This window comes from Megalops cyprinoides, chromosome 4 (assembly GCF_013368585.1).
Source record: "Megalops cyprinoides isolate fMegCyp1 chromosome 4, fMegCyp1.pri, whole genome shotgun sequence".
Classification (NCBI taxonomy): domain Eukaryota; kingdom Metazoa; phylum Chordata; class Actinopteri; order Elopiformes; family Megalopidae; genus Megalops; species Megalops cyprinoides.
This window is the reverse complement of record NC_050586.1, coordinates 18,628,347-18,652,247: the sequence shown is the minus strand read 5'-3', so window position 1 is coordinate 18,652,247 and position 23,901 is coordinate 18,628,347. Positions and strand designations below refer to the sequence as shown.

The following is a 23,901-nucleotide window of genomic DNA, read 5'->3' as shown; positions in this document are numbered from 1 at the left end:
CCTATTTTGTATAATGGAAATGCCATCAGAAGTCCTGACCATGACATGAAGAATTTGATATGCCATTTTATACATGGTAAAATAATTCCTGCTTGTTGAAAAAATGTGTTTACTTCAATGTGGCTCCAAAAGTAAATGTGTCCGCTCAAGCATCTTAACACAGGCTGATAGGATAGATTGTCTGCATTGTATACAAATAAAACCCATGCCAGAGGAACATTCTATTGCTTTACAACATGAAGAAGTATCAGTTGAAAGAGAAGAAAATATGCACAGAAATTTTAAAGCCAGATAAAAGTGTTCTCTTTAAATTTTTACATGCTGGAAACAATAAATAACTATTTACAGAAATACTGATATAAAATGAATGCAAAACAACTATAGATTGCAACAATAAATAACCATGTACATAAATAATGGTATAAAATCAATATAAAACCGTAAGCAACTATATGCATTTTAAGTGACTCCAATCAAATAGATGCAGTAATAAATTTGTTCAGTTATGATGTCGATTAAAAGAAAACTGCTTTCAATAACCATCGATTTTGCTTGTCATCTATGGTGTCATCCGAGTTAAGACAGATGTGCATTTGAATACTCTGCAGCTATCATTATTAGTTTTAAAATCCTGTTGTTTGCGGATATCTAATTAAACACCTTGTAAGACCTATGTGTCTGATACATAGCAAAAAAATAAATAAATAAAATGTTTATATGTCCTTGAATAACAGAGATATTAAACAGACATGAACTGGAGGTCTTTTGACATAAATGAGAAATAAATGAAACTTCAGGCTATGAAAAAATACAGACAAACTTTGCCACTACTGCAGCTACTTTGTTATGTTTATTGATGATGACAAGATGACATTAAAAGCAACAAGGCTCCTGCAAGTTTCTACATGGAAAGATGAGAGTCATTCAGCAGAGAATGAGGTCAGCTCATATGGCTAGTTTTCAGGTTGTAGGCATTAAAGGCCCTGTACTTACTGTGTCTGTCCCATATACACTTTATGTGATTATATACCCTAAACAAATGCTATGGTGCATGCCCCATATAGTATATATATATCCTTGCCCGTTAACTCTACCTGTCTGGAGATTCCATAAGCACATTCCCTAAGTAAACCAACAAAACACAACTTTCCTCATAAATCAACTCAGATACATTCATGGATGTTATACATTTGTAGATTTTATAGTGAATTTATAGATATTATACATTCAAGTCTGTATGGTAAAATGCTACAAGGTCATTTTTATGAAATACTCTGCTACGAGAATGGTTTCGTCCAAAGGCTAGCAAGGATGTTAGGCATCAGTTCTAATGACAACACTCCCGACACCTGCCATCGACCCAGATGAATACCTCTGACCAACTTCAGGTCAAACTCAGCACAGCTAAACAAAGAATTAACAAAAACGTTTACACGAAAATGATAATGGGCCCCAATCCTTTCTCAGTATAAAGGTGCAACAAATTTAGTTAATGGTTATATATTTGGTAACCAAGAAACAGTTTTTCACAAAGCTCACACATGGGCTTTGACTACCATCATGATAAAATCAGGTATAACCCACATTGTCATAGAGGGGTACTCTCGCTAGTGTTCTTGAAGGAACACACATAATGTTGGTCTATGTAAATATTGTAACATGTCTTATAAAGCATACTGAACTTTTTTATTGAGACTGAGTTAATTATAGGTGCCCATAATGTTCTGACTGCCTGTTAGCTCATATGATATATAACAGTGCATTGCATTTAATGAATGCATCACTGCTTCAGCATGACCAAGATTATCATTGCATGGAGCGGTTTAGAGTTCCCTCTGTCAGTCACATTGGGCACATCAATACAAATGTTAATGAAAATGAAAGGTCCATTCCTTCTAGAATCAGCCAGATCCTACATCAGCCCCCCACTGTCCTATTCTCCTTCAAATTTAGAGTGAGGAACTCAAAATGCTGTCCTACCATCTCTCTGGTACTCTCGATATTCACAATGACCTTTAAACGACCTCTGAAGAGACATGTCAGTCTAAGACCCTGCTCTCACCTGTATTTTGTGACCTCCTGTCAGCTTTGTAGGATCACTTATTGTTGATGGTATCTGCACACTGCACATGTTGAGGTCCTTGACCTAACAACCATTTTTCAGTTAAGATTGCAACAGGCAGAATTGTGCATTATAGGTACAGACGGGTTTGCATCACCCAGGTCAGGGAGCATGTTGACAAGGCTTTTAATGAGGCTAGCAAGAAATGAAAAGCTGCACATAAATTAGGCTGAGTCATCGCTCCCCTGTACCCCAGGGTATGGTTGTGAGTGATGGATAAAACAAAGGAAGTTATTATTAATCTAAATACCAAGCCCAGGTTTTAAGCTGCCAAGGTTTTAATGCTCTGGTTTGTTTCTGATATTAAGTAAATCAATGCTCTTTCTGTTAATACTGCTACAGAGAGGACTTGAGTGCATTAAATGAAGCCAAGTTAAATCAGACACAACTGGGACTCAGTTGTTAGCCTGGGGCCAACGTGATGAAATATGGACTTGGGCCTGGCAGGATTTCAGATACCATTGAAATAGTGTCATTATAATGTCTCAGCTGGGGAGCTATAGAAATATATGCCTGATCGGCTCAAGTCAAAATGGGAGTGAATGTATATGAATCCATTGCTTGCACAAAGGAGGGAATAATCTTGGTCAGTGCTTTGTGTGTCAGAAAGTCAAAGTTTAATGTTTCTAACTCTACAATTGGTGTGTTTCAAGATGTCAGTTTTCCAGTAGCTATGCAAATGTGATATAATCAGGTGTGTGCTATGATCTGTGGGTCTAGTGCTATGCAGTTCACTTAATGCTATGTAATTAAGTATGCATTTTGATAGAGACAGTAGTGTTCTTTTAGAATAAGACTTAATTCCTGTAAACAACTGGAAACCTCAGAAAGAAATATCTGCACGCTTTTTAAATGGCAGAACAATGGATGTTGTATAGTTAAAAAAATCTTAACAATCTTAAGAATTCCTCTTAATTGTATTATTTGAAAATTAGTATTGACTCATTTCAACAAAACTGAGTTCACATTTCTTTCTCTCTCTTGTGTGTGGGGATGGTATTTTAGTGATATTCAAGGGTAGGCAAGTCAGTCCAACCACAATGTGCTTTGTGCTTTATTTTGAGAAATTAATTTTGACTAGTGTGTTTGGTTTTTTTGATGCTTGCACAACATCATGGGATACGTGCAATGACCTTAGCAGCATGCTAAGTTAAAGTCATTGCACAACATCATTGGATAAGTGCAATGACCTTATCTTTGCATGCTGCTAATAGTGCAAGTTTTGCACAGCATCAGCTCAATAATAGCTAAAAGGAATATCTAAAAGGATGTATGGAACGAGTTCACCTTAATTCAGCCACCAGGAGGAAATACAGAGGGGTGCAATTGCAATCCATGGGGGTGCACAAAAAGTCATAAATACTGACTACATGTTAACATCGGGATATAAGGAGACAACTGGGGGTGCAATGCACCCCTATGCACCCACATAGCACCGGGCCTGCCTTGATTGCCCTTCATTTGACCTATATCTTGCCAAGTTAGATGCAACTTTAAGATATACACCCACTATGTCTGGAAAAAAGATATATAAACCTTTTCAGAAAGGAATTAGAAAATTTCAAGGGACATATTTCATTAAAAATAGAACATTGTCACAAAATTCAATAAGGTATAAGGCCCATGTGTACTAAATTACTTTTCTAAAATCTCACAAATAATAGGGATGTTAACTAGCTACAGCCATTTCATCAGCCAGTTGCAAATACTATGTTGCAATTGAAATATACCTCAGTTGCTTTGTAGATATTGCAGATCTAAATACTGTTTTATGATTTCTAATGCAACAGTTAAAACATTAAGTTAAAACAACAAAAAATACAAGCACTGTTAGCTACACAGTTGGCCTATGTGATATTTGATTTTCCTGAAAGAAATAAGCTTAAGTTCCTCCGTGGGAGGAGTAAACACTGGTTATCCAGATTAATGCATCATAGCTATGCTCATTTTAGGATAACTTGTGAGGTATCGCTTTTGGGTGACATTGAAGGTCACATATCTTTAAATTTGATACTATAGCCTATGGGATTAATAAAACACATGTGTTTTAATGGTGAAATACTAAAGTATTAAAAACCAAAATTCTCATTCATTTCAGATACCACCATATGCCCAATTGATGGGCTTGGCTAGCCTATACTTTCTTCTCCAAATAATAATTGCATTTTCAAAACTAGGTTTGTTGTGCTATTGAATGATGGGAATTGTAGCTGAACCATCTCTCCTTGTGCAGGATTTTCTCTTAAACCACATATTCAAAAAAAGATTGTGTGCTCTTAAGATAATACTAACTTTTAATCTCTAGAGAGCAACATCAACTTTGGAGACTGTTGCAAGTGTGATTAAGAGGTAAATGAACTGGATTAAGTTAAGAGGTATTTCATGGGAAAAACATGACACAAAGCACTGACAAAAGAGTCATTGCAATTGCCCCAAAGAGTTTAGCTGTTAATGAAATAAACAAATACTATTGTGCAAATGCCTGAAAATGACTGAAAATACTGAAAAGCCATATTTACAGTATATTGTGTACTGTTGAGGAGGATGAGAAAATATTCCTTTTTATTATATATTAACGCTTCAGCATCAGATGCAATCGTTTTTGATGTGTGAAAACAAAATGATTCTGTTGGCCTAACAAGGAGTTCTATTCTTATTATATAGAAGTGGCTGCCTCAGCAACTACCAGTTATTAAAGTTGCAATATTCACATTGGTCTCATACAAGGTCAATAAGCATAAAGCTTTTAACAAGTGCCTTTCCTTTTGTTCCTGCCCAAGGCTGGAAGAACATTAACACACAAGGTTGTTTTGTGCTGGCACGCTGGAAGAGGTTTACATCTTCATTCATTCTAACTCACTGTTGCAATTTCCACCAGGCCAATTGCTGTCACACTGCTAACACAATAGATGCACAATTTCTGCCAAACTTCACAAGGGGCATAACTCCAGGCCATCCTTGCTCCTATCAGTGTCTGAATGCAGTTTTTCATGAAAGCCACTTATCAGTCATGTCTTTTTTCCACATAAACTGTGAAGAAAATATTCTCTCAAGGAAGAAAACTGATAAATCTACAGTGTAAACATAGACATCCCATATTTTGTACTCTATGGGATACTGTGTTAAATGTGTGATTAAAAATGCTATATATATCAAACACAGTGATTTGGAACTAACAGAGGGTCATTGTCAATATGATTATTATGACCAATATGCATAATTATTGAAAATACAGATGTTTGCACACTTTAACATGCATGTACAGGCCACAGCTATGCACAGAAGACACAAAGTAAGCTTGAATCAAATACGCCCACACTCTGTGTGCATTGGAAATTTCACTTGTACCCAAGCACAAAGTTTATATTTCAGTTGTATGATGTTTGTCAGAGCATTCAGACATGCAAAATGAAAAGTGCTTCCTTTCTGAAGGCAATAAATAGGTGTAATCAATAAAATCATGCCACTGGGCCAATGCCAATCATCTGTTTACAACAACCAGCAATATATTCCATCACATCCCCAGGAAGCAGTTATGATTAATACATTAAGAAATATGTTAAGAAATATTAAAATTTTCCAATCACTGCACACTCTGATTCACACAGACATTCAGAATTCCAAAATGTGGAAACAGTCTTCACCAAGCTTATTACACATAAACTACAAGGTGTAGTCAGAAATGAAGGATCAGTGGATATTCAACAGACTGGAGGTCCATCTCTTTACATTGCATCTTGGCTCCTCTATCCAGTCATGACTCAGATCTTTTACTTACCTGCATAGTATTTGTAGTAGTGCAAGTTATGCTCTATTTCACTTATAAATTTATTGTAACTCTTACCTATATACTATAGCACTTGTTATCACAACACTGTATAATGGATTGAGGCATGTTCCGATGTGGTTCATTTTGTTCTGTGGCTATTAGATGCACTTTGCACAGTTACTTTGCAAGTCACTCTCAGAAGAGTGTCTGCTAAGTAACAGAATGTAAAATTGGATGTAATGTTCCCACATGCATTTAAGTGCAACTGTTTGCATTCAGTCCTTTCAGGTAATAACATTCAGTGCAGAAAGATACAGATTTTCCGTAGTGGTGAAAGCTAACAGTACATTGCAATATTACTGTTAAACAGGAGATTCACAACAATTAAAGCTGCACAACCATTTCTGCAATAGTAATCAAAAAATGTGGCCTTCCATGAAGGGGGTAAGATTACATTATACGTGTATATTGGATGTATTGTACACTACAGCATTTACGGTTGGCTCCTTACTGAGACCCCCAGGTGTTAAAGTTGTCAAGAAGACTTTTGCCACATGCTGCCTGAGATGAGTGCAGTGTTAGCTGTGTAAAGGTGCATATAACTACTATTAGTTTTGAGGGTCTAAATGTACTGTGTGCAGCAAATTGATTAGGCTTATTGCATTAAAACTAAGAAGGTTTGGGGTCAGATGCTAAGAAACATACATATAACCCCATGAAAGCCATCTTTCATATTATTATTTTCTAAAAAAATCAGTGGATTGGTGCACTTATCTCAGTGTCTGATGACTTAAAGGTACATTTTTTCATTTATATATGATTTATGTATTGTATCTACTTGTTTTAATCTGTCCTTTCCTGCAAACTGTTTTAACTATTTTTTCACTTTTAGTTCTGTAATGTGTTACATCCATCTATGAAAGGTGCTATAGAAATAACGTTATAATAATTATTATTTTCTTTAGGTATCTAGAGGGAAAAGTAATGACTAAAAAGATATGTTATGGCCTCTTTTGGCCATTTGTGTTTAAAATAAAAAAGACAAACAAAGCATACAGGATCATTTTTCCCAATGTGTTTCCTGTATCATAAGACAATGCCACCTTCATCATCACAATCCAGAATATTTGAATAACCATGCAGCACTCACACAGCACAAGGTGCCTGTTGAAATGTTACTGGATGCAGTCCAGTCTTTTCTCAGGGGCAAGCAAGGAAGCTAGAGGAGTAGAGCCTCACTGCAGCTTGACTTCTCCCGTCTGACCTGCGAGCCCTCTGACTAGAGGTGGACATGCGGAAAGACTGCGAAGAGTGACTGAGCAGCAGCTGGCATCCTTCCAGACTAATACTGCTAAGAGGCATCAAAGGCAGTGTCTCAGGCTAGCCTTCACAGTGGCGTGCACTGAATGCACCCAGTGCATCGCAGAAAAGCACCGTGGCAGAATTATTCATTGACTCATGCAGAGCGCAGAGATTGCTTATGTTGTTCATTTGAAGGAAACATACAAGGAGGACTAGATGCACAAAAAAAATCTGAAAGGCTTTTAAAAGCATAACGTTCTCTGAAGTCATCTGAACTAAACATAACCATAGCATATGGAGGTGCGCCTGCATCATATTTGTTTTTTAATATCAATCATACTGTACATGTTTTGGATGAGGATGCAGGAATGCGAGGGACCATGTGTATATGTGTGTGCCTGTGTGTGTGCTTGGGTGTGTGTGTGTGTGTGTGTGTGTGTGTGTGTGTGTGTGTGTGTGTGTGTGTGTGTCTGTGTGTGTGTGTGTGAGTGGCATTGGTGATAGAGGAGTGGAGGTGCTAGCACACCAGCTATTTGAGTGATATGCTGTTAAAATTTCCTCCTAGCTCATCTGTTTAACCAGACTACTTGACAAACCATATCAGCATCTTTTGAAATGTGATTCATATTCAGCAGGAAACCTAATTAACTTTAGCAGATAAAGCCGATGATTTGGAATTTGCTTGCATTTCAGAGCTCAAAGTCATACATGAGTAAAAAAGCAATACATTTTCTTAGATATATTTATAAAAAAATGCTAACAGTTCTGAAAAAAAGATAAAAAATGGTAAAAAAAAAGAATATGTCTTATATGTCAAAATAAATCTTTTTGAATATTGCAATTATGTCGATCTTTTTTTAATCTCAACTGACATTGCAGTATGAATAGGCAACATTGATTTTCCTGTCCATGGAGGCAATTTAATTTGCTGTTTTGAATTTAAAGATTGGTTAATACAATCAAGATGGACAGAAGCATAGAGAAGTCTTTGGCTTAAAAACAGGCGATGAGGCAATCACTTCCAGAGAAAATGAAGACAGAAAGAGATGGGAAGAGGCTATAATGAGCTACCTACAGATATCAGCCATTTAAGAAATTCTGCATTTAGCACTGGTCCCCCCCTCTGTTTTGTTAAATATCTACCACCTTACCTTCTCTGATAAAGAGATTTTGTAATTCTCCACAAGGAATTCATTAGTGAAAAGAAGCAAGTTTGTACTTTTTCATACATATCTTTATACATTATGGCTGTATCTCTTCTATCAATAATATTTTTTTTCTAGCGTGTTATGTCTTATCTCAATATCCAGATAAACTCTTCAATAACATGACATTGTTTACTCCCTTTATCCTTAATCCATAGCAAGTCAGCAACTGACATGGTTTATATTTTACATATTATTGATTTAGACAGTGCATCTGGACATTTACCAAAGCAATTCAATTTAAGTGCTTTGAGAGAGGCTACAACTGCATCACTCTACCCTGGATTCAAATCCATAACCATATTACCTCAGGTCCAGTTCCCTAATAATTACTCCACACTGCCACCCACTGACACTGACACTCTGTCTCACTAGCCTCAGCGGTTCACGAGGAAACTTACTTGGGTGTGAAGAACATTTACAAGACTGTTTGCTCTTGTGTTTTTACAATTTGCAGTTGGGCATCTCTTTAGTAAATGCTTCCTAAGGCCAATAAAGTTCTTTATGGGAGTAGCCCATAAGCCCTCATTGGACTGAGTGAGAAAGTTAAGTAAATCAAAGGGCATAAATCACTGCTTCACCTCTTTGTAGAAAGTGGAATGAAAAAGATGTGACCTACTTTTGGGTTATTCTAATCAAGCAAAAGTACAAAGCATAACTCTCTGTTCTGCTGTAATTTACTTGAATTGTAATTTATTTGAAATCACCGATCAAGCAGTTCTCTTGGCAGGCAATCAACATAGTGTGAAGTGTAAATGAATGCGTTGCACCTTGAGTACCCAGAACCTGGGTCCACAGAAAGTATCCTTTGAGAAAGACTACAATATTTCATTTCATAAAAGTAACACAAAACACAGCTATTAACAATATAAACAGCATCCGTAGCTGCAACAACAATAAATGCAATAATGTGCAAATGAGGGTTGATTGTCTGATTGTCTGCTATTCTTACTTGTGGAAGACTCTCATTGGCATCACTAGAACAGATGCCATCTGTTATGAGCCAAGACTACTGTAGCAAGATGCATTAATTGTGACTCACAGGAACAGGAAGTACATACCCATTAACCACAGACAGAACAATCAGTAAAACAGTGCTAAAATGTAAGCTTACAACTGTAGTTATCTTATACATGGTGTCTAGGAGTTATCATTTAAAGAGCAACACTTGAATGAGACATAGGTCCCAATAATTATCTATAAAAACAACATGGTTATGGATTATCATATAGAACCATGAAAAACCAGTTTTGTTATGGTGTCAAATAATGACGCATAAGGTCATAAGTATTTTGATTCATGCTATCCTACTTGTAGAGCTTAACAATGGTTGCAAAAAGAGCAATATTACACCATTCTCAATTTCAGTGTTTGGAGTCATCATGTACAATGTACAATGTCTAAGATATGTCTCGGTACTGGGAATCAACATGAATTCTGAACAGATGGGCTTTCAGTCATCATTAGAAGATGGGGAGTGATCCTGCAATCGCAGGTAGATCAACTACTGACAGAGAGTTGGTGAAAGAAAGAAGTGAGGAACCGGTGTGCAGCCACAGAAGGCAGGGTGACCAATGGCTGTCAAGGGGAGAGGCCATGCAGGGGATGTGAGATCTGGTGATGGATTGAAGGTTGAAAAAGAGCTTGTGCCCTTGACTCTCCAGCAAGCTGACACAAGAGTCTTGAATTCGACGTGAACTGCGATCAGAAGCCAGTGAAGCAGAGGTGAAATGCGGGCATGCTGTGGGAGGCAGGAGGGGCTGAGGCCTGAGTGAGCTGGAGTGGTCTGATGGCGCAGGCAGGGGAGGCCTGCTAACAGGAGCCTGCTGCAGTCCAGACAGGATAATGAAAGGTTCTGAGCCAGAAGCTGGACTGTGTAGGTGAGGAGAAATTAACAGATATTTAGGATGTTGTCGCACCTATGGGACCTGGTTCTCTGTGAAGGAAGACTTGGCATCAATAATATTTCATGCCCTGGGAGAGCAACAGTGAAGAACTGTCCAGATTTGTCTAGAAGAGACTGAGTGACAATGATTTCACATCCAGGTAGAGATCTCCACAAGGTGGTAATACACACAGAGATGTGTGAGAGAGGCTTGAATTTACCACAGCAGTGGTAGGAAAACATATGTGCAGAAATAACGAATCCAGGTGATTTAATGTAAAGGGAGATTAGAACTGGAATAAGTATTGATCCCTGGGGGACTGCTGTTGAAAGATATTGAGAAGTTAAAATGGAGCCTTCTCATCTGATTTGGTAAGAACAATCCTGATACCTCTGAGGAGCTAAGCCAGTCCAAGGCAGTGTCTGAGATTCCCATCCCCAAGAGGGTAGACAGGTGAACTTTTGTGCAAACACATAACTGCCTCCAAGGTCTCTGTGGACAGATTGCACATTTCAAATCTTACCAATTTACCAGTGTACGTTTTTATGTAGATGAGTGAGAAGATATTGTGGCAATTTAAACAAACTTTCTACAGCCACCTATGCAGCACAACTGTCTTCAAGACAGGCACCATTTCATGAAATATATGAGTAATATCTGGATATCTGAATAAATCAATACATATGACATAACATACACAGAGGTAATATAATTTCACATTTTTAAAGTAAATAATATGTCTAGCTAAACTTCAGCTTTATTTGGGAGCATTATATCCAACACATTGTAATATTGCTCAGTCAAAGTTCTGTGATGATTAACGTAGATACAGTGTATTGTTTTTAAGCTCATTGTTTTTAAAATCCACAAGCCGGCTTAACATGTGTGTAGTTACCTTGCTGGAGGAACGCAGTGGATAATTGCATAGTATTTCTGTATTTTTGACAGCTCTCTGGTAAAATTAGTTCATTTGTCAACAGCTTTGAACTGTGATGAATGTATCACAGCATAATAATCAAAACATTGTTTGGTTTGGTCTTTGGAAGAATGCCTTTGTTGTTCACACCTGCCTGTTGAATGTATAATTACATTCTAACTTTTTGATTTCAACTTTAATGGCAATTTTTACTCTGAACGATTCCCAGGGGAACTAAAAGATGTATTTAACAAAAGTTATGAAATGATAGTGGCACATGTTTTGCACACAGATATATATTTTAAAATGAAAAGTATGTATGCTAAGCCTATTCTAAGGCAAAGATACATATTGAATGTCAAAAAACATAACAAAAAAAAAAAAACAAAACAAAACAAAAAAAAAAAAAAACGAAACTTAAATGCTAATTTAACCAGCAGCCACCAAGACCAAAAAAAAAAAAACTCCCAACCATTTTCAACATCAGATCCTCCCGTGAAACAAATTGTTCACCAAATTTAAATAAGTAGTATTGGCTGGCAGTTTTGATTAGGACCCGATTAATTTAGTCAGTATTTTAATACAGTTACATAATTAGGGAGAATATTTTCCTGTTTTGCCTGTTTGGAGACAAAATTGCCTGAGGTGCATTCATTATTCTGTACACAATATTATTAGATCTTCAGCAGCATTAAAATTGCAGTCGTTGCTGTGTCCACGCCATGAGACATACAATTACCTAGTTAAGCTAAAGACCATGGTCCTTAGCCAATCCAAATTAATTGTACTCTTGTTCTGGCGCTAGAGGGTAACGTAACTGTCTGTAGTGGATGCTGTTATTCTCATGCATCCCACTAAGGCCTGCTACTTGCTCACTCACTGTATAACAAAAAATAGCTGTATCAGATGGCTAAAAGCACCTTTTTAATGATATATACATCTTAGAAAGAAGTGTTTTATCAATACAGTTAGAAAAGCCCATTTTCTCAAGAGGGAAAAAAACCACAACACATTTGAAAGGAAGGTAAGAGTTGTGGTTGTGAGCGGTTATGGCTTACATCTTGCATCTCTACTTATCTATTGAAGTGGCACTTCTATCAGTGCAGAGAAAGAAATAACACAAAGCTGATTTATTTAAAAAACAACTAAATGGTGCTTATTTTCCGTTATCCATATATTTTTTTTCTTTTATAGCATGAGTATAAAGAGCAATGCAAACAAACAAAACACGTAACAAAGCAATGGCAGTAGACAGAAGAAGTAGTAGACAGAAATTCACATGTTGCTGTCTGGGTTGTTAAAGGAACTATAATTGATCTGCAGACTGTAAAAGAAAGAAAGTGTGCTGAAATATATATATATATATATATATATATATATATATATATATATATATATATATATATACAGTATATACACTGTTCCAGTACCAAGTGTACCTGCAGGATTTGGTCAAGCCATTATGTATGAACAGACTGAACAGACCAGCCTATGGGCTAAAGAGGCATGGGTTTAGTTCTGCTTATGTGTTTTTATTGATTAATAGGATCATGTGTGTTTGTGTTGACACTCAATTTCAGATAAACCACAAAAATCTCAGGTAAACACTTAGATTGCTACGAGGGCAAAGTTTAATCTTAAAATAAGATACTACTCCTGGTCTGTGTCTAATGTATAAGGAATGAGATATTATTTGTCTCGATGTGAATGCTGTATAAATCAAAATTAGTAAAGATACTAATATATTATCAAATGTAAGAATTATATCAGGGTTTTGCCATTATTTAGTTTTGATGCGTGTGTAATTTTGCAACCAAACGATGATGTACTCATATTTCCATAAATCCCTTCGAAATAACATGTTTGCGATGCAAAACAGGAAGTTATTCAGATAGAAGCCCCACAGAGTCCCCATGGATTACAGTAATTTATAACATTCCTGACCAATGAATCAACACAATTAGTTGCTGACCCCAACATATCCCTACGCTTGTTGTCTCGGAACAGTTTTAATACAGAACGCAAATTTCTAGAAGCAAGAAAACGTTTTAATGTAATCCACAAAAAGTGACGTTTTGGAAGACTATTTACGCCGCTACAGTAATTATCAATAATTACTTCAGTGCGAGTCAGCTATATTTATTTTTGCTTTCATTAATAGCTTACAATTTATCTTGTGCATTTGGCATTGGGGGGGTTCGCTGAAAGAAGAGCACGCATGTCACCTATTATATTATATTTCGCCAACAGTTCTTCTTGAATATTTATGAATGTGCCTCCTAACGTCACGGCGTAGCAGAGCTTTTGCTTGCGTTCTACCAGAGAGAGACGGAGAGGAAAGAGAGAGCGAGAGGGTGGGACGAAGAGAGCGAGAGAGAGCTTGAAAAAGAGAGAGGTTTGCTAGCTCACCACATAGAAAGCAGCGAGCATCAGCAACGTTGGATAGCATCTAAGAAGAAGCCTTATTCAACTTTCACCCCACCTTTCATCAACGTCGTCTCCACGTTTTCATTCGGTTATCGTATTTTTTTCTAAAAATGCAGAGAGACAGAGCATGAACTAACGTTACACAGCTGAATAAATATCAGGACGAATCGGGTGACCACAACGTCTTTGAGAAAGGAAATGTCAAAGCTCTTCTCGTGGAGATTTTTTTTGCGCAAATCCGAAGATTCTGAATCATTTTCCTGTGGACTGATATCGCGTGAGTGAAATTAAAGTCATTTTATGGACGTACAGCGAGACAACAGACTGTTTTGATTCGCGTACATCCGTGGCGATTACAGGCTGGCGAGAATTCGCGGCGCTTTATTCATTTCCCTAGGACACGACAGAGAAAGCTTTATGGTTTATCTTGAACACAGCAAAACCGTGCTGTGTAGATGATCATTTGGCTTCGTGCTGTCATCAAAGGAAAGGCACGCTTTCGTTCAGCATCCCCCACAACCTTGAACTTCTCTAGCAGATGCAGTTTTGCAGTAGTCTGGGAAACTCAATACGTGGATGACAACGTTCCTCCAACCTTCAGCCCCCCAGAACTGTGCGACGCACATCTCCGTGGTGCTGAAAGGATAGCTCACGTTGTATCAGAACCACAGGGCTGACTGACTGAAAGGTGTCTGTTTTATTCCGAGGCAGAACTAAAATTATTCCAAATGGTTTGGTGTGCATTCCTTCATATGGGTTGATGCCGTAGGCTTGAGCGCTCCTCTCGGTTTCATGGCTGTGGCACGTAAAATAAAAACTTTGCTGACTGTTAACATTTTGGTTTTCGTGGGGATTATATTGTTCTCAGTGTACTGCAGAATTCAGGATCGTTCCGAGGAGCTCGTACAGATCGGAAGGAGCTCCGATCAAAGAATTCGAAGTAGGAATGGCAAAGTTACCAACTTGGTGGACAGGCAGTCCATACTTCAGAGGCTCGAACACCTTGAAGACGTAGTCTACAATCAATTAAACGGTATTTATACTTATTCTTATTATCACATGAGAGGCATAGTGTATCTCCTGTTATTCTATATTAATATGCCTATTCTTATGGAATTCCTTAATTTTGGTTGGACTTGTCAACTTCTCAGATGTCAGTATGTGTGGGCCATGAGTTGCTAATAAAAATACATCAAGGATTTTCTATTGTCCATATCACAATACTGTATTGACAGCTTACATAAGACATCATAAGAGTCAGAAGTCAAGTTTCCATATATTTGCCCTGCCCACGTGCTTTTAAAATCTATGGCTCCTGCACACATTTGGAAATTGATATTCATAAGGCTGGGGTATGGAAAAGTATTTTATCACTCTGACTTGCATACAAATGATTCTTATGATGCAGTTGTGGTTTAATGTGGTTACCAAAGCTGTATCCTACACATAATGCTTTGATTCTGCCTACCTGACCTTTCAGCAAAAACACACTCAATGTGTTTTTTTTGCCCACTATTATTTTTTTCCCCCTGAGGACCATAAAATGCACTTACTAGCTTACTCTTGATTGTCTTTAGTACACCCCACCGTCTACTACTCCTTTCATTGATTGACTGGCAAAATATGAAATTATATTTCTGCTTTAATTACTCTATTGTGACAAGTGTGACCCTTTAATTAACTGTTTCATACCTGATTACAAATGCCTGTGGCACCATAAAACAGTTACGAAATCTTTCTTCTGTTAACTTAAAAAGGCTCTATTTTAAGTTGTTTATGATAAAATATAAAACTGACTTCATTGCATTTTGTGTCTCTTAGTCTCTATGATATATGTCAAGAAGGTTGGTCCACAAAACCACAACATTAGTTGTTATGGATCATCAGCAATTCAGGATAATGTGAGATCCTTTTGCTATATTTTCAGTTTGCTGGGTCATGAAAAGGCACTGTGGATAATTCATTTTAGTTTATTTGGTTTACTGAACATTGTTGGTTTTTAAGTTCACGAAACAATATTATACTTGCTTGTCTGTTGGCCAGAGACCTGGAAGTGCTACCTGTTGATATTTTTGTTTCATGTAAACATGTATGTACAATAGGTAGATCATCTGCAAAATTGGTCTACTCCCATTCAACACCAGACATGTGCCTAAGTGCCTAACTGGAGGTGTACTTTAAAATGTTGCAAAAAAGCTCTGTATTATGTCCGTTGGTTTCCCTGTGCCAGCTATTGGATATAGGTATGATTTCCTGTTTCTCTACGCACCTATGCACTTTAAAATGTGAACATATGGATCCCTGGATTTAAAATCTGTGAACAAAAATCACACACCTATATAATCATGGAACGATGTATGCTGGAGGTTCACTATTATTTGATTTGTCTTGGTTTTTTTGAGCAGCAGGCTTGTGCTTTTTAAATGAATGCCAACCCTAATAGTTGCACATGGCTTTGTGTATCAATACAACAATGTGCAGTCTCTACCCACAAAAGGTTTGCACTGTTTTGATTTTAAAATGATAGAAAATTATTCTGCAAAGTTTCAAAAAACTAAATGAAAACAAGGCAATGCTGCTTAGTTTTCAGATAAATTTACTTCCTTTCCATCTTACAGTCTCAGAGGATGCAAGATATCTATTCAGGAGTTGTGCCTTAAAAAGGTACAACATTCCTCCATTTTTCTGTTGCCATTTAAACAAGCAGAAGCAAAATGAAACCAGTTCATTACCATGTGCAATTACAGTAGAAAAATCTCTGTGTTGTAAGGGATGTTTTTAGATGCCTTTGTTGCCGTTATTATTGTTGTATCTAAATGCACTGAAAAGATGCATTGGGCTGTGGGTCTTTATGTACCAATTATAACCAGACAGTGTTCATTGTTAGTAAACAAAAAAAAAAGTTTATATAATCAATTTCTCATTGTGATCAAAACCTAGAAAACCCATTTATGTAAATCCTGAACTGGTGGAGACAGTTAATTTGCAAAGCATACACCTTAAGCATGTAGCATCCATAGAAAGAAGGCAGGCATCGCTGTAATGTTATTTTTCAAGCCTCATTGCAGCTTTTGGAAATTCAGGAAGGATTATTTTCCACATTATTACCATTGACATTACTCATTTCTATAAATTACTGAAAGCCTTTTGAGGACAAAATGAGCCATAACTTTAGAAATACATATATGCTCAAAGCAGTTGCAATACACAGTAATGTATCTCACAAATGGTTGTCAAAAGTGGCTTCTTTCCATTACGAGGGATAGCTGTGTAGCGCTGCAATTCAAAGCATACAGAGGCTGAAGTTCACGCGCTTTTCTATTTTTATTTTCTTCTTTCATCTCAAAGTGGTCAAGGGCAGTCTGCTGGAGGACCCCCGAATGCATGGGCTTTGAATGTTTTCATTTGATCCTATTATTATTCTGTTGCACTGGCATCATTTGTATATGAAGGAGGTCACTCTGTCAGTTTGAATTATCCCTGTGTTTGGAGCAGAGCCAGCACGCTACCGCTTAACAAAAAGTATAATTCGTCTTCTCATTGAGAGGCCTTTTATGCATCAGAAAAGCTGCCTCATCTTTGCCCCAAGGGGTAACAGTTTGGAAAATGAAGTCAGCTGTCACCCTGTCCATATTTGCTCCCTTTGTATATATAGATGCATTTATTCATTGCGTCATTTGCAAATGGTGCAGATCCTAATGCGTAACATTGTCATTGAAATGGGTGTAATCTGAGCACCTCACGTGCCAACAGCTATTATCATGTCCAGCCACAATTTGAAATAATTGTCCATTTTTTCCACTTACGTATTGGTTTCCCAACAATGGCACACAACAGGACTAATGCAAGGTACTGTACAATTAGATTTTAAGGACATCTGTCAAAATGGCTGGGATATGGCATTTCCCACAACTATATTCATGTAGTCGGCTGTGCATTTGTCCATTTTGACAAAGAAAACACAGCAACCACCAATACGTTTGCTCTATGTAGGCTGAGGACCTAATGCTTTGAGTGTGTCATTTCATCATGTCCACTGGGAACAAATGTAAGAGAGCAAACAGTGCAAGAACACAAAACAAAACTGTGCTAAGGACCTTACTTCACAGTGTCTGATTCTAGGCTAACATAGTCAGCACATTTGTCACAGCTTCTTTCATAATTTTACAATACAGTTAACTTTTGTGGGACTGCTGCTTTATACCATGCCATCAGTGTACAAAGCAATATGGGATGAAAGCAGCATTATAAGATGATAAAATGATGTTGCCACAGAAATCCCCCTGAACCTGCAAACAAAGGTACTGTATAGCATCATGTAATGAGACTCCAAGCTGCAGTCAGCAGGAAGGGCATTTTTATGATGGCTAGGACAATGGAAGCATTGAAAGTCATAGATTTAAGAGTCATGAAAAGGATTGTGGATGTTACATGACTATTGTAAGATAGTATGATATTAAAAGGCATGGTCAAAATAACATCATGCCTTCATTTTGAACATAAATGTCAAATTTGTGAAATCCACACATTGTATGGGAAACCAATACTTTTTTTCAATAGAAGCATTACTGATCTTGATTGAAAAGCAAGACAGATTGGAATAGGACATGGGGAGTGACAAAACATTTGAAAAACACATTTAAAATAATGATATGTAAATGCTGCATGATCTGTGCATCACTTCACTTATAAGAGTTGTGAATTAATTTAGTCCACCCTCAGGAAATCATTGTAATGTATGCGTTGCCTTTTCTGCCTATCTGCTCGTTGATGAATGTTGAAATTGCAGTGCAGTTTCCATCGAATAGAATCAAACCTGGCTCGATGATATTTAATTCCTTTCATCTGTCACTTTTTAAAAAATGTTCCTGCATCTGAGGCAACTGTGGCAATTTAGTCGATATCAATGGTAGGGAAACCATTATTGCTTTGCCTCCTCTGTTTTTATAATGGAAGTGACTAATCTGATGTTGCTCAATGCATGGAAGAAAAGATAAGGAGAGTTTAGAATTCCTTGACTGTGAGTTACCCTGAGGAAAGGATAGCAGGTAATATATGCAAAAAAAAAAAAAAATGCATGAAATTACACAGAAGAAAGAAGAAGTGACTGGGTTATAGTTCACAATGAAACATATTTTGAGATGCTATATATTCTGTACAAATATGTGTCTTTGAGTTGTTACTTTTTACACATTACTGGGCAGTACATTCTGAGAGGATTTTTTTAACATAACTGCACCTTTAGAAGTAAGAAGAATTTCCTATTTCTATTGCAGAATCATTGAGATCTTCATCATAATGAATTCAGGGAAGCTGAATGACAGCAGATTCCATTTGTAAGACTCATGGTACGACCTAGCTGGGGCTTGAATGGTCAACATCCCTCAGCAGACACTTTAACTGCAAGCCCACTGAATTGGTGAACACTGCTGTGATTAAGATGATATAGACATCTTCTTATGTTTTTGTTCAGCTTTGCATGGAACCAGTAAACATCCATATCATTTTACCATTTACACGGTCCCCTGTGTTTTAATTTAACAGGACTGCATGGTCTCTTGTGTTGTAATTTGATTTTGTTGTCGCTGTTATTCATCTATTCACCTTGGACCTAAAGCAGACTTATCACTTCAGGGTCTTAAGAAACGAGTCATGCTGGGAGTGCTTGTTGTTTGGGACCAGCAAGGGTGCGTGGAATTGGAAAGGCTACGAGAATCTTAGCCGTTTAACTGCTGCACAAAAACACCAAAACACAACAGGTCAGCTTAACCCTTTCACACCTAACTTATTTTATGCTATATAGCACGTGTTAGTCTATGTTACATGGTTTGTTACATTTTCTTTAACACTATTAAGCTTCTTTTAATTTTCATTGCCCCACTTGATATATTTTTTCATGTTAAATCGCTGTTTCCTCAAAGATAAAATTAGCTAGAATTTTTTCCAATTTCGTGTTCTAATCGCAAATTATTTTTTGCCTAAAGCGCAAAAATGAGCAGAGATGCCCCATATTTTTCGTTAGTGTTTTTTTTTTTTTTCCTTTTTTGGGAGGTACAGAAGGCCCAGTTCTGATAGGCTCAGTTTGCCACTGGAAATGACTATTCAGAAAAATCTGCAGTCACTTCTGTGCTACTTGCTGAAATGTGGTGCAATCTGATTTTTTCCTTGGTCTCCTTTCATGAAAGTGAAGCCAAACAGAAAATAACTGTATCTAACATTTAATTATATCTAACCTTATAGTTACATGGTAGCTTTACAAAGGAAACGTATCTAAGGATCTGGGAAATTGATCAGAGTTAAAACTGAAACTCTGAGCTGAACGTCCATAAATATCCATAGCACTACAGCTGGTGAACCTTCATCTTGTGGAAGTGAAGTTCAGGTTCCAAGTCCTGGAAATTTAGGTCTTACTAATTTTGTTATTTTCTTCATTAAATAAATTGCTTCATTTTCTGAAGCAATTTATTTAATGAATTATTAGTTATAGGTTTATTTGCAAGAATGTGGATTGTCAGGAGGAGCTGAATTGCAGCATACTTCAATATTTCATTTACACTTTCATTTTACACTTCTGCTATGTAAAAACACAGTGATTTCAAATTACTGCACAAATTATACACCTATAACTACACAAAATATTTGCCATGCTTTAAATTGATGGTAAGTTTCAACATCAGTTCAAGAAAACATGACGTTTACTGACTTAAAACAAAGCAAGTGTCCCATTACATACAAGCATTACATTACAGACCCCATACAGCCTCCATTTACACATTTCAGTTGTTCTTCATTATAAACAGGTACTGGTTATAGTGTTGTTCTGCTCCACATAAAATGTATAAGGGAGATCAAATCTAGGTCAGACGTTGATGGATCAAGGTAGCCTCTGTGAATACATATATATATATATATATATATATATATATATATATATATATATATATATATATATACGGTTCAGTAGATATGAATGTCAATACAATTTAAGTGTATAGATTGTGTTTGATGTGGTTATAGCAGTACTTTTATTTGCCCTGGGGTCCAACAAAGGAAGTTCTGACGACAGACCAAGGATACTGACCCCTACTTGGACATCATAAACAGGGAAAAGAAAAGGGGGGATGGGGACAATTGCTGTGACCAGGTAGCATGGAAAGGAAGTGCTAAGGATTTTTATAGCTGTGGATGGGACTGGTTTGTGTAGATTTGATTAATTCTGTAGGGATTGTCTGACACATCTTCCAAATCTTTGTTTGGGAACATAGCAACAGTTCATCTTGTGAAAGGCAGGTTCCCTCAGCCAAAGGGCAGTCATGAGACAATGCCCTCCCCAGCACTGACAGAGGAGAATCCATTTCTGTTTCCTTTCTCTTTCCATTGAAAGAGACCCTGACAACAACATACACTTCAAAACCCCTGCTGGGTAGACTCGTCTGGCTCGATCTACTGAACTCATGTGACTGTCAAACTGTACAGTTGAACCTATCATGCTGACACAAAATGTCATCCATTGCTCTTTCTCTGTATCTACACTCAGTTATGACAGAGTTGAAGTTACCCTGAGAGAACATGGGGCCTTTTGTTTACCTTCATGACATTTGGTCAGGAAATAGGTTGCAGGTTTTGATATTACTGTTTCCACCGAACTAGCTGCTGTATGTGCATGAAATGCACTATATAGTCATGATATAATGAATTAATCAGTACATGCAACTTATATAATGAATAGCAATGAAAAGTCATATATCATCATCCAATATATTGATGTAGCCATTTCCTTCATAATAAAAATTGTGATTCCAATATTGCAGGGCACATTGGTAATCTCAAAGTGACAAGGAAGTGTTTGATTGTCAACATGGAAATCCAGCCATCGTAATACACAGTGCAGAACCCACCCTCACAGCGTTCTCACCATCATTCTGTAGTACTGCAGAGAGAAAATATCACAGCAACACTGAGAACTGAAAAGAGCTCTTGCTGTCAGCCTTACTATTTGATTCTGATTCCCATTGTATGCTTGGATCACATTGAGAACACTGCACAGGGGGATCATAATAAAAAGATGCCGGCAAGGAATCCAGACCACTGCAAACAAGAGGATTGGGTCAGACAGAGGTTAAAAAGTTTCAAAGAGTTACTTGTGACATTTATGGTGAAATTCCCTTAAAATTACTCATTGTAGTGCTGCTCTTGTTGCTTGAAAAACACAGTGAATACATATTGTGCTGTGAATGCAGGTAAAAAAAAAATTACGGCTAAAGCACTTTGTGCTCTCAACATAGAAACTCTGTAATTCACAGCCTGGTATAGGTAAGTTACTTATCTTCAAAAGGACGACTTCTTATATTTAGAAGATTGAATGAAGTACATAGTAGCGAATGCTAAATAATTGTTGCATAATTATGATTACAGTGCATTTGCAATGTTTGTACTTTGCTGAACACAGTCCCTAGATGTACTAATATAATTAGAAAAGTGATGCAAATGCAAATCTTTTCTTGTTTGCAAAGTAGACTCTGTATGGTGCCTTGCATATACTACAAATTTAGACTAATTTCTTCTGTGAATAACCAAAATTTATTATCTCATGTTCCATCCATATTAAATGATACAATTTAAAAACAGTCCCCAGGGGTTCCATATGCCACAAATATTTATTTAAAGCTGTCTCTTTTTGCCTAATATTTATACAAGTTCAGCTATATAAGTCTGGATATTTAACCACCTGTGTTTACTTCTATGTGATAGTTTTGATTATTTGATTCTTCCTTCCAGTGTCTTTGAAAGTGTTAATTTTGATTCTGGTAAGTTTCTTTACAGATGAGAGAGGTTTCTATTTCAGTACTGGTCGGGCACTAAACTTAGTGTGGGTTGAATACTCCTTTCATGTACAATAGGGTGGAAAAGTGTGTGAACGTACACTGTGTGAACTGGGAATCAAGTGTTTTGTAGACATCAGTGCAGAGCAGTTTAGGGGTGGGCAGAACAGGTGGCCAACCACGTGGACTGGCATTTTCAAAAATCGAAATTGTTAGCCTGTTGACCCCTTCTTTCTGCTTATTGCTTTCTTCAGCAGTAAATCAATGCTTTATGAAGCAATTTTACTGCCTACAACGTTTTATGGATCGGCCACATTTTAGCTTTTAAAAACATCTAGAGGGAGTTATTTTTCACTTTTCTCAAACAACAGATCAACCAACCACATCCATTTCATAAATATTTATGAACTCCCAGCGTCACTTTAAACATGCATATATTTATTCTGCCTTTAAATCATTCACGTAGTAGCACTGTATATCTTTCATTCTGGAGCAGAGACTCATAAAAAAGTCAAAATCAGATACTTTTTGGGGGGCTGTTTCATAATTTATCACTGTTATGGTTTTAATGCATCCTGCTGGCTGCAGTGAATTGATTTGCGGGGTGTACTGAGTAATATGTGGTTTTAGAATTCCAGGCACTTTGGAGGATTACCTCTCACAAGAGTGGTGGGGGTAAGGAGCCAAGGTCACTGCCCACCTCTCTGTTTGTGTATTCCCTCTCATCATGGCGGCAAATGCAACAAGCAACCTTTCCCTCGGAGCGCCTTCATTTCTCAGCAATGCTGAAGCCGCCTTACCCTCAACGCATCTTCCCACACCAGATCCCTCTAGATTACTCACCTTCCCGAATGTGAAAATAACAGTTTGAAACAGCATAGCTGAAAACAGTCATGAGGAAACAGAATAGCAATGCAGGCAAAACTAACTTTAAGTGCAAAGGATAAACCAAGGCAGCAGGGTATCAGAACTTCAGTCCCCTTGCTATTACCAAACCATACAGCCAGGCCTCCTGGAAATAGAGATAATATCAGATGTGGGTTTTAAAAATGCCATACATGTTACGCTTATGGCACAAAGCCTAATTGCTTTAAGTATACGCAATGCCAGCGCGTCCATATAGGCGAACGAGGCAATTACCTAGGGCAAAATGTGGACCAACCAAGGGCCAACTATTCAAAAAAGATATGAATTGCTGAGGATTGTGTCAATCACGCTGCACCTGCATCCGCCCCCCGCCCCCAGCTCACGACCCATGGCTGAGGATAAGGAAAGCAGCATGTCTAAACGATCAAAATTATCTGGCTGCGAACATAAATAGAGGATACTATTGAAGGAGCAAGCATTCCAAAAACAGAGGGATTCGTTGTTAAAATATATTGATCCTGGGAGTGTTAGCAAGGATGACGCACCTTCAAGTCCACCACCGAACCAAGAGACCGCTAGCATAAC

At 37.4% G+C, this 23,901-nt stretch overlaps 1 protein-coding gene across 1 annotated transcript in view; it reads left to right on the top strand.

The window, feature by feature from the left end:
• The first annotated feature begins 14,354 nt into the window (after positions 1-14,354).
• The window catches only part of galnt9 (polypeptide N-acetylgalactosaminyltransferase 9), an 88,705-nt gene continuing 79,158 nt past the window's right edge, over positions 14,355-23,901 (top strand). The window contains exon 1 of the mRNA XM_036527922.1: positions 14,355-14,660. Coding sequence (XP_036383815.1) covers positions 14,420-14,660 — 241 coding nt within the window. The 5' untranslated portion in view covers positions 14,355-14,419. The remainder of the gene's footprint in view (positions 14,661-23,901) is intronic.